At 48.5% G+C, this 13,236-nt stretch overlaps 1 protein-coding gene across 2 annotated transcripts in view; it reads left to right on the top strand.

Moving 5' to 3' along the window:
* The window catches only part of TPD52L1 (TPD52 like 1), a 244,437-nt gene extending 231,264 nt beyond the window's left edge, over positions 1–13,173 (top strand). For both annotated transcript variants that reach the window (XM_063917269.1, XM_063917271.1), the window contains one exon: positions 12,230–13,173. In XM_063917269.1, the coding sequence (XP_063773339.1) occupies positions 12,230–12,358 (129 nt within the window). In that variant the 3' untranslated portion in view covers positions 12,359–13,173. The remainder of the gene's footprint in view (positions 1–12,229) is intronic.
* The last annotated feature ends 63 nt before the right edge of the window (positions 13,174–13,236 follow it).

A 13,236-nucleotide genomic window follows, 5' to 3' on the forward strand; every position in this document is an offset into this window, starting at 1 on the left:
AAAACCATGTGCACTGCAGGGGGGGGGGGGGGGGGGGGGGAGCATATATAACATGTGCAGAGAGAGTTAGATTTGGGTGGGTTATTTTGTTTCTGTGCAGGGTAAACACTGGCTGCTTTATTTTTACACTGCAATTTAGATTTCAGTTTGAACACACCCCACCCAAATCTATCTCTCTGCACGTTATATTTGCCTCACCTGCACTGCACATGGTTTTGCCTATTAGAGAACAATTTTGCTGCTGCGATCAGGTCTGATTTAGGCCCAAGGTCCTAAATTTCCTTCTCCCTGAGTACCTGTATTCTGGAAACCTTAAACTCATCTGCCTACTTTCTGCTAGATCTGTCAGCAAGTGGTCTTCATTAACAAATGTTTAATTCCCAAGTCCCTGGACAGCTTAGTTGTCATAGAAAGTCTAGCTGTCCTCCTATACTATTTCCCAATTCATCAGATTTTTAAACATGTTTAATAATCCTAATTCCCAGACCCTGCCGTTGGGAGATCAGGACATTACGGGTGTGTATCATAGGGTTGACCACACTTAGGTCAACAGTGTCTAGGTCGACCACTATTGGTCGACATGTACAAGGTCGACATGACAGAAGGTTTTTTGTGGATTTTTTTGGTGTTGTTTTCTCTGTACAGCGACCGGAAACCCCAATTAGTGCACCATGTCCCCTCACATGGCTCGCTATGCACTATGCACTCAGCACAGGTTACCGTTCTCAATTGTAGTCCACATAGATCATAAAGCATGAAAAAGTCCAAAAAAAAAAATAAGAATTTACTTACCGATAATTCTATTTCTCGTAGTCCGTAGTGGATGCTGGGAACTCCGTAAGGACCATGGGGGATAGCGGCTCCGCAGGAGACTGGGCACAAAAGTAAAGCTTTAGGACTACCTGGTGTGCACTGGCTCCTCCCCCTATGACCCTCCTCCAAGCCTCAGTTAGGATACTGTGCCCGGACGAGCGTACACAATAAGGAAGGATTTTGAATCCCGGGTAAGACTCATACCAGCCACACCAATCACACCGTACAACCTGTGATCTGAACCCAGTTAACAGCATGATAACAGAGGAGCCTCTGAAAAGATGGCTCACAACAATAATAACCCGATTTTTGTAACAATAACTATGTACAAGTATTGCAGACAATCCGCACTTGGGATGGGCGCCCAGCATCCACTACGGACTACGAGACTATCGGTAAGTAAATTCTTATTTTCTCTGACGTCCTAGTGGATGCTGGGAACTCCGTAAGGACCATGGGGATTATACCAAAGCTCCCAAACGGGCGGGAGAGTGCGGATGACTCTGCAGCACCGAATGAGAGAACTCCAGGTCCTCCTCAGCCAGGGTATCAAATTTGTAGAATTAAGCAAACGTGTTTGCCCCTGACCAAGTAGCTGCTCTGCAAAGTTGTAAAGCCGAGACCCCTCGGGCAGCCGCCCAAGATGAGCCCACCTTCCTTGTGGAATGGGCTTTTACAGATTTTGGCTGTGGCAGGCCTGCCACAGAATGTGCAAGCTGAATTGTACTACAAATCCAACGAGCAATAGTCTGCTTAGAAGCAGGAGCACCCAGCTTGTTGGGTGCATACAGGATAAACAGCGAGTCAGATTTTCTGACTCCAGCCGTCCTGGAAACATATATTTTCAGGGCCCTGACTACGTCCAGCAACTTGGAGTCCTCCAAGTCCCTAGTAGCCGCAGGTACCACAATAGGCTGGTTCAAGTGAAACGCTGAAACCACCTTAGGGAGAAATTGAGGACGAGTCCTCAATTCTGCCCTGTCCGTATGAAAAATTAGGTAAGGGCTTTTATAGGATAAAGCCGCCAATTCTGAGACACGCCTGGCTGAAGCCAGGGCCAACAGCATTACCACTTTCCATGTGAGATATTTTAAGTCCACAGTGGTGAGTGGTTCAAACCAATGTGATTTTAGGAACCCCAAAACTACATTGAGATCCCAAGGTGCCACTGGAGGCACAAAAGGAGGCTGTATATGCAGTACCCCCTTGACAAACGTCTGAACTTCAGGAACTGAAGCCAGTTCTTTCTGGAAGAAAATCGACAGGGCCGAAATTTGAACCTTAATGGACCCTAATTTTAGGCCCATAGACAGTCCTGTTTGCAGGAAATGCAGGAAACGACCCAGTTGAAATTCCTCTGTAGGGGCCTTCCTGGCCTCGCACCACGCAACATATTTACGCCAAATACGGTGATAATGCTGTACGGTTACATCCTTCCTGGCTTTGATCAGGGTAGGGATGACTTCATCCGGAATGCCTTTTTCCTTCAGGATCCGGCGTTCAACCGCCATGCCGTCAAACGCAGCCGCGGTAAGTCTTGGAACAGACAGGGTCCCTGCCGGAGCAGGTCCCTTCGTAGAGGTAGAGGCCACGGGTCCTCTGTGAGCATCTCTTGAAGTTCCGGGTACCAAGTCCTTCTTGGCCAATCCGGAGCCACGAGTATAGTCCTTACTCATCTCCTTCTTATGATTCTCAGTACCTTGGGTATGAGAGGCAGAGGAGGGAACACATACACTGACTGGTACACCCACGGTGTTACCAGAGCGTCCACAGCTATTGCCTGAGGGTCCCTTGACCTGGCGCAATACCGGTCTAGTTTTTTGTTGAGGCGGGACGCCATCATGTCCACCTTTTGGTTTTTCCCAACGGTTCACAATCATGTGGAAGACTTCTGGGTGAAGTCCCCACTCTCCCGGGTGGAGGTCGTGTCTGCTGAGGAAGTCTGCTTCCCAGTTGTCCACTCCCGGAATGAACACTGCTGACAGTGCTATCACATGATTTTCCGCCCAGCGAAGAATCCTTGCAACTTCTGCCATTGCCCTCCTGCTTCTTGTGCCGCCCTGTCTGTTTACGTGGGCGACTGCCGTGATGTTGTCTGACTGGATCAGCACCGGCTGACCTTGAAGCAGAGGTCTTGCTAGGCTTAGAGCATTGTAGATGGCCCTTAGCTCCAGGATATTTATGTGAAGTGATGTCTCCAGGCTTGACCACAAGCCCTGGAAATTTCTTCCCTGTGTGACTGCTCCCCAGCCTCTCAGGCTGGCATCCGTGGTCACCAGGACCCAGTCCTGAATGCCGAATCTGCGGCCCTCTAGAAGATGAGCACTCTGCAACCACCACAGGAGAGACACCCTTGTCCTTGGTGACAAGATTATCCGCTGATGCATCTGAAGATGCGACCCGGACCATTTGTCTAGCAGATCCCACTGGAAGGTTCTTGCGTGGAATCTGCCGAATGGGATTGCTTCGTAAGAAGCCACCATCTTTCCCAGGACCCTTGTGCATTGATGCACTGAGACTTGGCCTGGTTTTAGGAGATTTCTGACTAGTTCGGATAACTCCCTGGCTTTCTCCTCCGGGAGAAACACCTTTTTCTGGACTGTGTCCAGGATCATCCCTAGGAATAGAAGTCGTGTCGTCGGGATCAGCTGCGATTTTGGAATATTGAGAATCCAACCGTGCTGGCGCAGCACTATCTGAGATAGTGCTACTCCGACTTCCAACTGTTCCCTGGATCTTGCCCTTATCAGGAGATCGTCCAAGTAAGGGATAACTAAAACTCCCTTCCTTCGAAGGAGTATCATCATTTCGGCCATTACCTTGGTAAAGACCCGGGGTGCCGTGGACAATCCAAACGGCAGCGTCTGAAACTGATAGTGACAGTTCTGTACCACAAACCTGAGGTACCCTTGGTGAGAAGGGTAAATTGGGACATGTAGGTAAGCATCTTTGATGTCCAGAGACACCATATAGTCCCCTTCTTCCAGGTTTGCAATCACTGCTCTGAGTGACTCCATCTTGAATTTGAACCTTTGTATGTAAGTGTTCAAGGATTTTAGGTTTAAAATTGGTCTCACCGAGCCGTCCGGCTTCGGTACCACAAATAGTGTGGAATAGTACCCCTTTCCCTGCTGTAGGAGGGGTACCTTGATTATCACCTGCTGGGAATATAGCTTGTGAATGGCTTCCAATACTGCCTCCCTGTCTGAGGGAGACGTCGGTAAAGCAGACTTTAGAAAACGGCGAGGGGGAGACGTCTCGAATTTCTGGAGACGGGCCCCCACCGTGCCTGAGTCCGCTTGTAAAGCCCCAGCGTCATGCTGAGGATTTTGCGGAGGCGGGAGAGGGCTTTTGTTCCTGGGAACTGGCTGTTTGTTGCAGCCTTTTTCCTCTCCCTCTGCCACGGGGCAGAAATGAGGCGCCTTTTGCCCGCTTGCCCTTATGGGGCCGAAAGGACTGCGCCTGATAATACGGCGTCTTCTTAGGTTGAGAAGCTACCTGGGGTAAAAATGTGGATTTTCCAGCAGTTGCCGTGGCTACCAGGTCTGATAGACCTACCCCAAATAACTCCTCCCCCTTATAAGGCAATACTTCCATGTGCCTTTTAGAATCCGCATCACCTGACCACTGCCGCGTCCATAAACCTCTTCTTGCAGAAATGGACAGCGCGCTAACTCTTGATGCCAGTCGGCAAATATCCCTCTGTGCATCACGCATATATAGAAATGCATCCTTCAGATGCTCTATAGTCAGTAATATACTGTCCCTATCTAGGGTATCAATATTTTCAGTCAGGGAATCCGACCACGCCAGGCCCGCAGTGCACATCCAGGCTGAGGCGATTGCTGGTCGCAGTATAACACCCGTGTGAGTGTATATACATTTTAGGATATTCTCCAGCTTTCTATCGGCAGGTTCCTTTAGGGCGGCCGTATCAGGAGAAGGTAGTGCAACCTGTTTAGACAAGCGTGTGAGCGCTTTATCCACCCTAGGGGGTGTTTCCCAACGTGCCCTATCCTCTGGCGGGAAAGGGTACGATGCCAATAACCTTTTAGGAATTATCAGTTTTTTATCGGGGGAAACCCACGCCTCATCACACACTTCATTTAATTCCTCGGATACAGGAAAAACTACAGGCAGTTTTTTCTCACCAAACATAATACCCTTTTTAGTGGTACTTGTATTATCAGAGATATGCAATACATTTTTCATTGCTTCAATCATGTAACGTGTGGCCCTAGTGGAAGTCACGTTTGTCTCCTCATCATCGACACTGGAGTCAGTATCCGTGTCTGTGTCTGCCATTTGAGGTAACGGGCGTTTTAAAGCCCCTGATGGCGTTTGAGACCCCTGGACAGGCACAAGCTGATTAGCCGGCTGTCTCATGTCGTCAACTGTCTGTCGTAAAGAGCTGACACTGTCACGCAATTCCTTCCATAAGCTCATCCACTCGGGTGTCGACTCCCTAGGGGGTGACAACTCTATAATAGGCAATTGCTCCGCCTCCATCTCATTTTCCTCCTCAAACATGTCAACACAATCGTACCGACACACCGCACACACACAGGGAATGCTCTGATAGAGGACAGGACCCCACTAGCCCTTTGGGGAGACAGAGGGAGAGTATGCCAGCACACACCAGAGCGCTATATATAGACAGGAATACCACTATAAAATGTGCTTTTCCCTTTATAGCTGCTGTTAGTATCAAAACTGCGCCAAATTAGTGCCCCCCTCTCTTTTTTACCCTTTTCTCTATCGTCCTTGTGGATGCTGGGGTTCCTGAAAGGACCATGGGGAATAGCGGCTCCGCAGGAGACAGGGCACAAAAAGTAAAGCTTTCCGATCAGGTGGTGTGCACTGGCTCCTCCCCCTATGACCCTCCTCCAGACTCCAGTTAGATTTTTGTGCCCGGCCGAGAAGGGTGCAATCTAGGTGGCTCTCCTAAAGAGCTGCTTAGAGAAAGTTTAGCTTAGGTTTTTTATTTTACAGTGAGTCCTGCTGGCAACAGGATCACTGCAACGAGGGACTTAGGGGAGAAGGAGTGAACTCACCTGCGTGCAGGATGGATTGGCTTCTTGGCTACTGGACATCAGCTCCAGAGGGACGATCACAGGTACAGCCTGGATGGTCACCGGAGCCGCGCCGCCGGCCCCCTTGCAGATGCTGAAGTAAGAAGAGGTCCAGAATCGGCGGCTGAAGACTCCTGCAGTCTTCTAAAGGTAGCGCACAGCACTGCAGCTGTGCGCCATTTTCCTCTCAGCACACTTCACACGGCAGTCACTGAGGGTGCAGGGCGCTGGGAGGGGGGCGCCCTGGGAGGCAAATGAAAACCTTTTTTGGCGAAAAATACCTCACATATAGCCCCCAGAGGCTATATGGAGATATTTAACCCCTGCCAAGATTCACTAAATAGCGGGAGACGAGCCCGCCGAAAAAGGGGCGGGGCCTATCTCCTCAGCACACAGCGCCATTTTCTCTCACAGAAAGCCTGGAGAGAAGGCTCCCAGGCTCTCCCCTGCACTGCACTACAGAAACAGGGTTAAAACAGAGAGGGGGGGCACTGATTTTGGCGATATTGAGATATATATAAAGATGCTATAAGGGAAAACACTTATATAAGGTTGTCCCTATATAATTATAGCGTTTTGGTGTGTGCTGGCAAACTCTCCCTCTGTCTCCCCAAAGGGCTAGTGTGGGTCCTGTCCTCTGTCAGAGCATTCCCGGTGTGTGTGCTGTGTGTCGGTACGTGTGTGTCGACATGTATGAGGACGATGTTGGTGAGGAGGCGGAGAAATTGCCTGTAATGGTGATGTCACTCTCTAGGGAGTCGACACCGGAATGGATGGCTTATTTAGGGAATTACGTGAGAATGTCAACACGCTGCAAGGTCGGTTGACGACGTGAGACGGCCGACAAACTATTAGTACCGGTCCAGGCGTCTCAGAAACACCGTCAGGGGCGTTAAAAACGCCCATTTACCTCAGTCGGTCGACACAGACACAGACACGGACACTGAATCCAGTGTCGACGGTGAATAAACAAACGTATTTCTCATTAGGGCCACACGTTAAGGGCAATGAAGGAGGTGTTGCATATTTCTGATACTACAAGTACCACAAAAAAGGGTATTATGTGGGAGTGAAAAAACTACCTGTAGTTTTTCCTGAATCAGATAAAATAAAATGAAGTGTGTGATGATGCGTGGGGTTACCCCGATAGCAAATATTGGCGTTATACCCTTTCCCGCCAGAAATTAGGGCGCATTGGGAAACACCCCTTAGGGTGATAAGGCGCTCACACGCTTATCAAGTGGCGTTACCGTCTCCAGATACGGCCGCCCTCAAGGAGCCAGCTGATAGGAAGCTGGAAAGATATCCTAAAAAGTATATACACACATACGGTGGTTATACTGCGACCAGCGATCGCCATCAGCCTGGAGATGCAGTGCTGGGTTGGCTTGGTCGGATTCCCTGACTGAAAATATTTTATTCATATAGAGCATTTAATAGGATGCATTCTATATATATGTACGTGAGATGCACAGAGGGATATTTGCTCTCTGGCATCAAGATAAGTACGTTGTCCATATCACCCAGAAGATGTCATGGACACGACAGTGGTCAGGTGATACAGATCCCATACGGCACATGGAAGTATTGCCGTATAAAGGGAAGGAGTTAGTTGGGGTCGGTCCATCGGACCTGGGGACCACGGCAACAGCTGGGAAATCCAACCTTTTTACCCCAAGTTACATCTCAGCTGAAAAAGACACCGTCTTTTCAGCCTCAATCCTTCCTTTCCCATGAGGGCATGCAGGCAGAAGGCCAGTCATATCTGCCCAGACATAGAGGTAAGGGAAGTAGACTGCAGCAGGCAGCCCCTTCCCAGGAAAAGAAGCCCTCCACCGCGTCTGCCAAGTCCTCAGCATGACGCTGGGGCCATGCAAGCGGACTCAAGGTGGGGGGGGTAGTCTCAAGAGTCTCAGCGCGCAGTGGGATCACTCGCAGGTTGACCCCTAGATAGTACAAGTATTATCCCAGGGGTACAGATTGGAGAGTCGAGACATCTTCTCCTCGCAGGTTTCTGAAGTCTGCTTTACCAACGGCTCCCTCCGACAGGGAGGCAGCATTGGAAACAATTCACAAGCTGTATATCCAGCAGGTGATAAATCAAAGTACCCATCCTACAACAAGGAAAAGGGTATTATTTTTCCACACTATATTGTGGTACTGACGCCAGACGGCTTGGTGAGACATAGTCTAAACTGAAATCTTTGAACACTTACATAAAAGGTTCAAATCGAGATGGAGTCACTCAGAGCAGTGATAGCGAACCGGAAAAAAGGGGACTATATGGTGTCCCTGGACATCAAGGATTACCTCCATGTCCAAATTTGCCCTTCTCAACAAGGGTACCTCTGGTTCGTGGTACAGAACTGTCAATATCAGTTTCAGACGATGCCGTTTGAATTATCCACGGCACCCCGGGCCTTTTACCAAGGTAATGGCCGAAAAGATGTTTCTTCAAAGAAAAAAGGCATCTAAATTATCCCTTACTTGGACGATATCCTGAAAAGGGCAAGTTCCAGAGAACAGTTGGAGGTCGGAAGAGCACTATCTAAAGTAGTTCTACGACAGCACGACTGGATTCTAAATATTCCAAGAATCGCAGCTGTTTTCCGACGATACGTCTGCTGTTCCTAGGAATGATTCTGGGCATAGTCCAGAAAAAGGTGTTCCTCCGGGAGGAAAAAGCCAAGGAGTTATTCGACCTAGTCAGAAACCTCCTAAAACCAGGCCAAGTATCAGTGCATCAATGCACAGGAGTCCTGGGAAAAATGGTGGCTTCTTACGAAGCGATTCCATTCGGCAGATCTCAGGGGATTTGCTGGACGAATGGTCCGGATCGCATTTTCAGATGCATCAGCGGATAATCCTGTCTCCAAGGACAAGGGTGTCTCTTCTGTGGGGGCTGCAGAGTGCTCATCTTTTAGAGGGCAGCACACTCAGCATTCAGGACTGTGTTCTGGGGACCACGGATACCAGCCTGAGAGGCTGGGGAGTAGTCACACAGGGAAAAAATTTCCAAGGAAGTGTGGTCAAGTCTGGAGACTTCTCTCCACATGAATATACTGGAGCTAAGGGCAATTTACAATGCTCTGAGCCTAGGAAGACTCCTGCTTCAAAGTCAACCGGTGCTGATCCAGTAGGACATCATCATGGCGGTCGCCCACGTTATCAGACGGGGCGACACAAGAAGCAGGAGGGCAATGACAGCAAGGATTCTTCGCTGGGCGGAAAATCATGTGATAACACTGTCAGCAGTGTTCATTCCGGGAGTGGGCAACTGGGAAGATTTCCTCAGCATAAATGAATTCCACCCGGAAAAGTGGAAACTTAATCTGGAAGTTTCCACATGATTGTAAACCGTTGGGAAAGACCAAAGGTGGTTATGATGGCGTCCCACCTGAAGCGCCAGGTCAAGAGACACTCAGGCAATAGCTGGGACGCTCTGGTAACACCGTCGGTGTACCAGTCGGTGTATGTGTTCCATCCTCTGCTTTTCATACCCAATGTATTGAAAATGATAGGAAGGAGAGGAGTAAGAACTATACTCGTGGCTCCGGTTTGGCCAAGAAGGACTTGGTTCCCGGAACTTCAAGAGATACTAAGAAGGGTCTTGATTCGGCAAGAACCGTGTCTGTTCCGGGACTTACCGCAGCTGCGTTGACGCCAAGGCGGGTGAACGCCGGATCCTAAGGGAAAGAGGCATTCCGGAAGAGGTCATCCCTACCCTGGTCAGAGCCAGGAAGGAGGTGACCGCACAACATTATCACCACTTAGGTGAAAATATGTGCCAGGGTGTGAGTCCAGGAAGGCTCCACGGAAGAATTTCAACTAGGTTAATTTCTACATTTCCTGCAAACAGGAGTGTCTATGGGTCTCAAATTGGGTCCATTAAGGTTCAAATTTCGGCCTGTTGATTTTCTTCCAGAAAGAAATTGGCTTCAGTTCCTGAAGTCCAGAAGTTGTTAAGGGAGTACTGCATATACAGCCCCTTTGATGTCTCCAGTGGCACTGGGCGATCTCAACGTAGTTTTGGGATTCCTAAAAAATCACATTGGTTTAAACAACTCAAATCTGTGGATTTGATATATCTCACATGGAAAATGACCATGCTGTTGGTCCTGGCCTCGGCCAGGCGAGTGTCAGAATTGGCGGCTTTATCTCACAAAGCCATATCTGATTGTCCATTCGGACAGAGCAAAGCTGCGGACTCGTCCCCAGTTTCTCCTTAAGGTGGTGTCAGCGTTTCACCTGAACCAGCTTATTGTGGTACCTGCGGCTACTAGGGACTTGGAGGACTCCAAGTTGCTGGATGTTATCAGGGCCCTGAAAATATAGTTTCCAGGTTGGCTGGAGTCAGGAAATCTGACTTGCTGTTTATCCTGTATGCACCCAACAATGCTGGGTGCTTCTGCTTCTAAGCAGTCGATTGCTCGTGGGATTGGTAGCACAATTCAACTTGCACATTCTGTGGCAGGCCTGCCACAGTCTAAATCTGTTAAGGCCCATTCCACAAGGAAGGTGGGCTCATCTTGGGCGGCTGCCCGAGGGGTCTCGGCATTACAACTTTGCCGAGCAGCTACGTGGTCGGGGGAGAACACGTTTGTAAAATTCTACAAATTTGATACCCTGGCAAAAGAGGACCTGGAGTTCTCTCATTCGGTGCTGCAGAGTCATCCGCACTCTCCCGCCCATTTGGGAGCTTTGGTATAATCCCCATGGTCCTTTCAGGAACCCCAGCATCCACAAGGACGATAGAGAAAATAAGAATTTACTTACCGATAATTCTATTTCTCGGAGTCCGTAGTGGATGCTGGGCGCCCATCCCAAGTGCGGATTATCTGCAATACTTGTACATAGTTATTGCTAACTAAATCGGGTTATTGTTGTTGTGAGCCATCTTTTCAGAGGCTCCGCTGTTATCATACTGTTAACTGGGTTCAGATCACAGGTTGTACAGTGTGATTGGTGTGGCTGGTATGAGTCTTACCCGGGATTCAAAATTCCTCCCTTATTGTGTACGCTCGTCCGGGCACAGTACCTAACTGGAGTCTGGAGGAGGGTCATAGGGGGAGGAGCCAGTGCACACCACCTGATCGGAAAGCTTTACTTTTTGTGCCCTGTCTCCTGCGGAGCCGCTATTCCCCATGGTCCTTTCAGGAACCCCAGCATCCACTACGGACTCCGAGAAATAGAATTATCGGTAAGTAAATTCTTATTTTCTGTAGTGCAGGACTGCAGGGGAGAGTCAGGGAGACGTCCTTCCAGCGGAGCTGTGATGGAAAATGGCGCCCGTGTGCTGAGGAGATAGGCTCCGCCCCCTTCTCGGTGGCCTTTTCTCCCGCTTTTTGGTGAGTTCTGGCAGGGGTTAAAATACATCCATATAGCCCCGGGGGTTATATGTGGTGTATTTATGCCAGCCAAGGTGTTTACATTGCTGCTCAGGGCGCCCCCCCCCCCCCTAGCGCCCTGCACCCTCAGTGACCGAAGTGTGAAGTGTGCCTGAGTAACAATGGCGCACAGCTGCAGTGCTGTGCGCTACCTTGTTGAAGACTGATGTCTTCTGCCGCCGATTTTTCCGGACCTCTTCTTGCTTCTGGCTCTGTAAGGGGGCCGGCGGCGCGGCTCTGGGACCGAGCTCCGAGGCTGGGCCTGTGTTCGGTCCCTCTGGAGCTAATGGTGTCCAGTAGCCTAAGAAGCCCAAGCTGGCTGCAAGCAGGCAGGTTCGCTTCTTCTCCCCTTAGTCCCTCGATGCAGTGAGCCTGTTGCCAGCAGGTCTCACTGAAAATAAAAAACCTAAAACTAAACTTTCACTAAGAAGCTCAGGAGAGCCCCTAGTGTGCACCCTTCTCGGCCGGGCACAAAAATCTAACTGAGGCTTGGAGGAGGGTCATAGGGGGAGGAGCCAGTGCACACCAGGTAGTCCTAAAGCTTTACTTTTGTGCCCAGTCTCCTGCGGAGCCGCTATCCCCCATGGTCCTTACGGAGTTCCCAGCATCCACTAGGACGTCAGAGAAATATTGAAAAACTCATGTCGACCTTCTGTCATGTCAACCTAAAGACCATATTGACCTACTTACGGTCAACCAATAGTGGTCAATCTAGACATTGTCGACCTAAGTGTGGTCCACCTAGAGACCGGATACCGGACATTACAGCAATTAATTGCTGATGCATGGGGGCCAGTAGACTCCACCATCATCACATCCAGTCTCCCCAAAGTCTCTTGCTTCAATCTTCAAATTATTGCCAAGATAGAGACTATTTTGCCATGTAATGTAATACATTTAAGCACACCTTCAATATTTTAGCTGTAAATCAATTGTTTTGTGTTATTTTGGTTTTAGGCTAAAGTAGGAGCTACAAATCAAACCCAAGGAAGTTTTGAAGAAGTTCTGAGTTCAACTGCCCATGCCAGTGCCCAGAGCTCACTGGCTGGCAGCCATTTGCCCGAAGCAGAAGAAGAGCTACAGTGATATGACTTACTGGAACGGAATAGATGCTCCGTCATAACACACTGCCTCACAGAGTAACATCTCTTGAAATGGTTTACCATGCCAGACAGCAAATGTGTACCGTTTATGTTTTACTCTAATGTGATGTATGCTTTTTTTCTTTCTCTTTTTTAATTTTGAAACAAATTACTTTGTAAAACATTTGAGCATTGCTTCTGAAATAACCCAGGTGTCAGGAACCTAAGAGTTTCCTGAACCACAAGTCTAATCATTATCAAAGCTAGGATGTCAAAGTCTCCCAAGTCCCGACATGAAGATAAGAATCCAATGTGTTCACATTATGGAATGCACTCCTCTGGCTTAGGAAAGAATCACTAGTTCAGCTGCAGTACATAGAGTATCCTAGCCCTACATAAAACTAGTTGTTTTAGTGCAGATTATGTTGGATTGATGTGGGCCTTATATTAATTAGAATGGTTCATATCAAGTCAAAAAAATGTGACATCCCGAACTGTACTAATGTCAGTTTTTCTCTTTTACCTTGTGCTTTTATAGTCTGATATACATCTTGCCAGAACTGTGAGAAACCCTACTGTAAATCATAATGTCTAAGTGACAGGCTGCACAATATGCCTTTTGTCAAAATGTAATGTTATGCAAGAGTGTGTCCCTATTTACACATGCTGTAGGATACAGGACAACTTAGATCCATAACTGTAAAACCTAGATACCAGTAGAACATGAATGTGAGTTTGCACTATGTGCATCAGTTTGTCACTTGGGGTGTTCCAGCGCCACTATATGACAGATGATTATAAACAGTTTATTGTAACAAACTAGCAGCTTGTTATTAAGACTTTCACATGTTTACTAGAATAGTGTAGTTTGAAGACTGCACT

The sequence above is a fragment of the Pseudophryne corroboree genome, chromosome 4, assembly GCF_028390025.1.
Source record: "Pseudophryne corroboree isolate aPseCor3 chromosome 4, aPseCor3.hap2, whole genome shotgun sequence".
In the NCBI taxonomy this organism is placed as follows: domain Eukaryota; kingdom Metazoa; phylum Chordata; class Amphibia; order Anura; family Myobatrachidae; genus Pseudophryne; species Pseudophryne corroboree.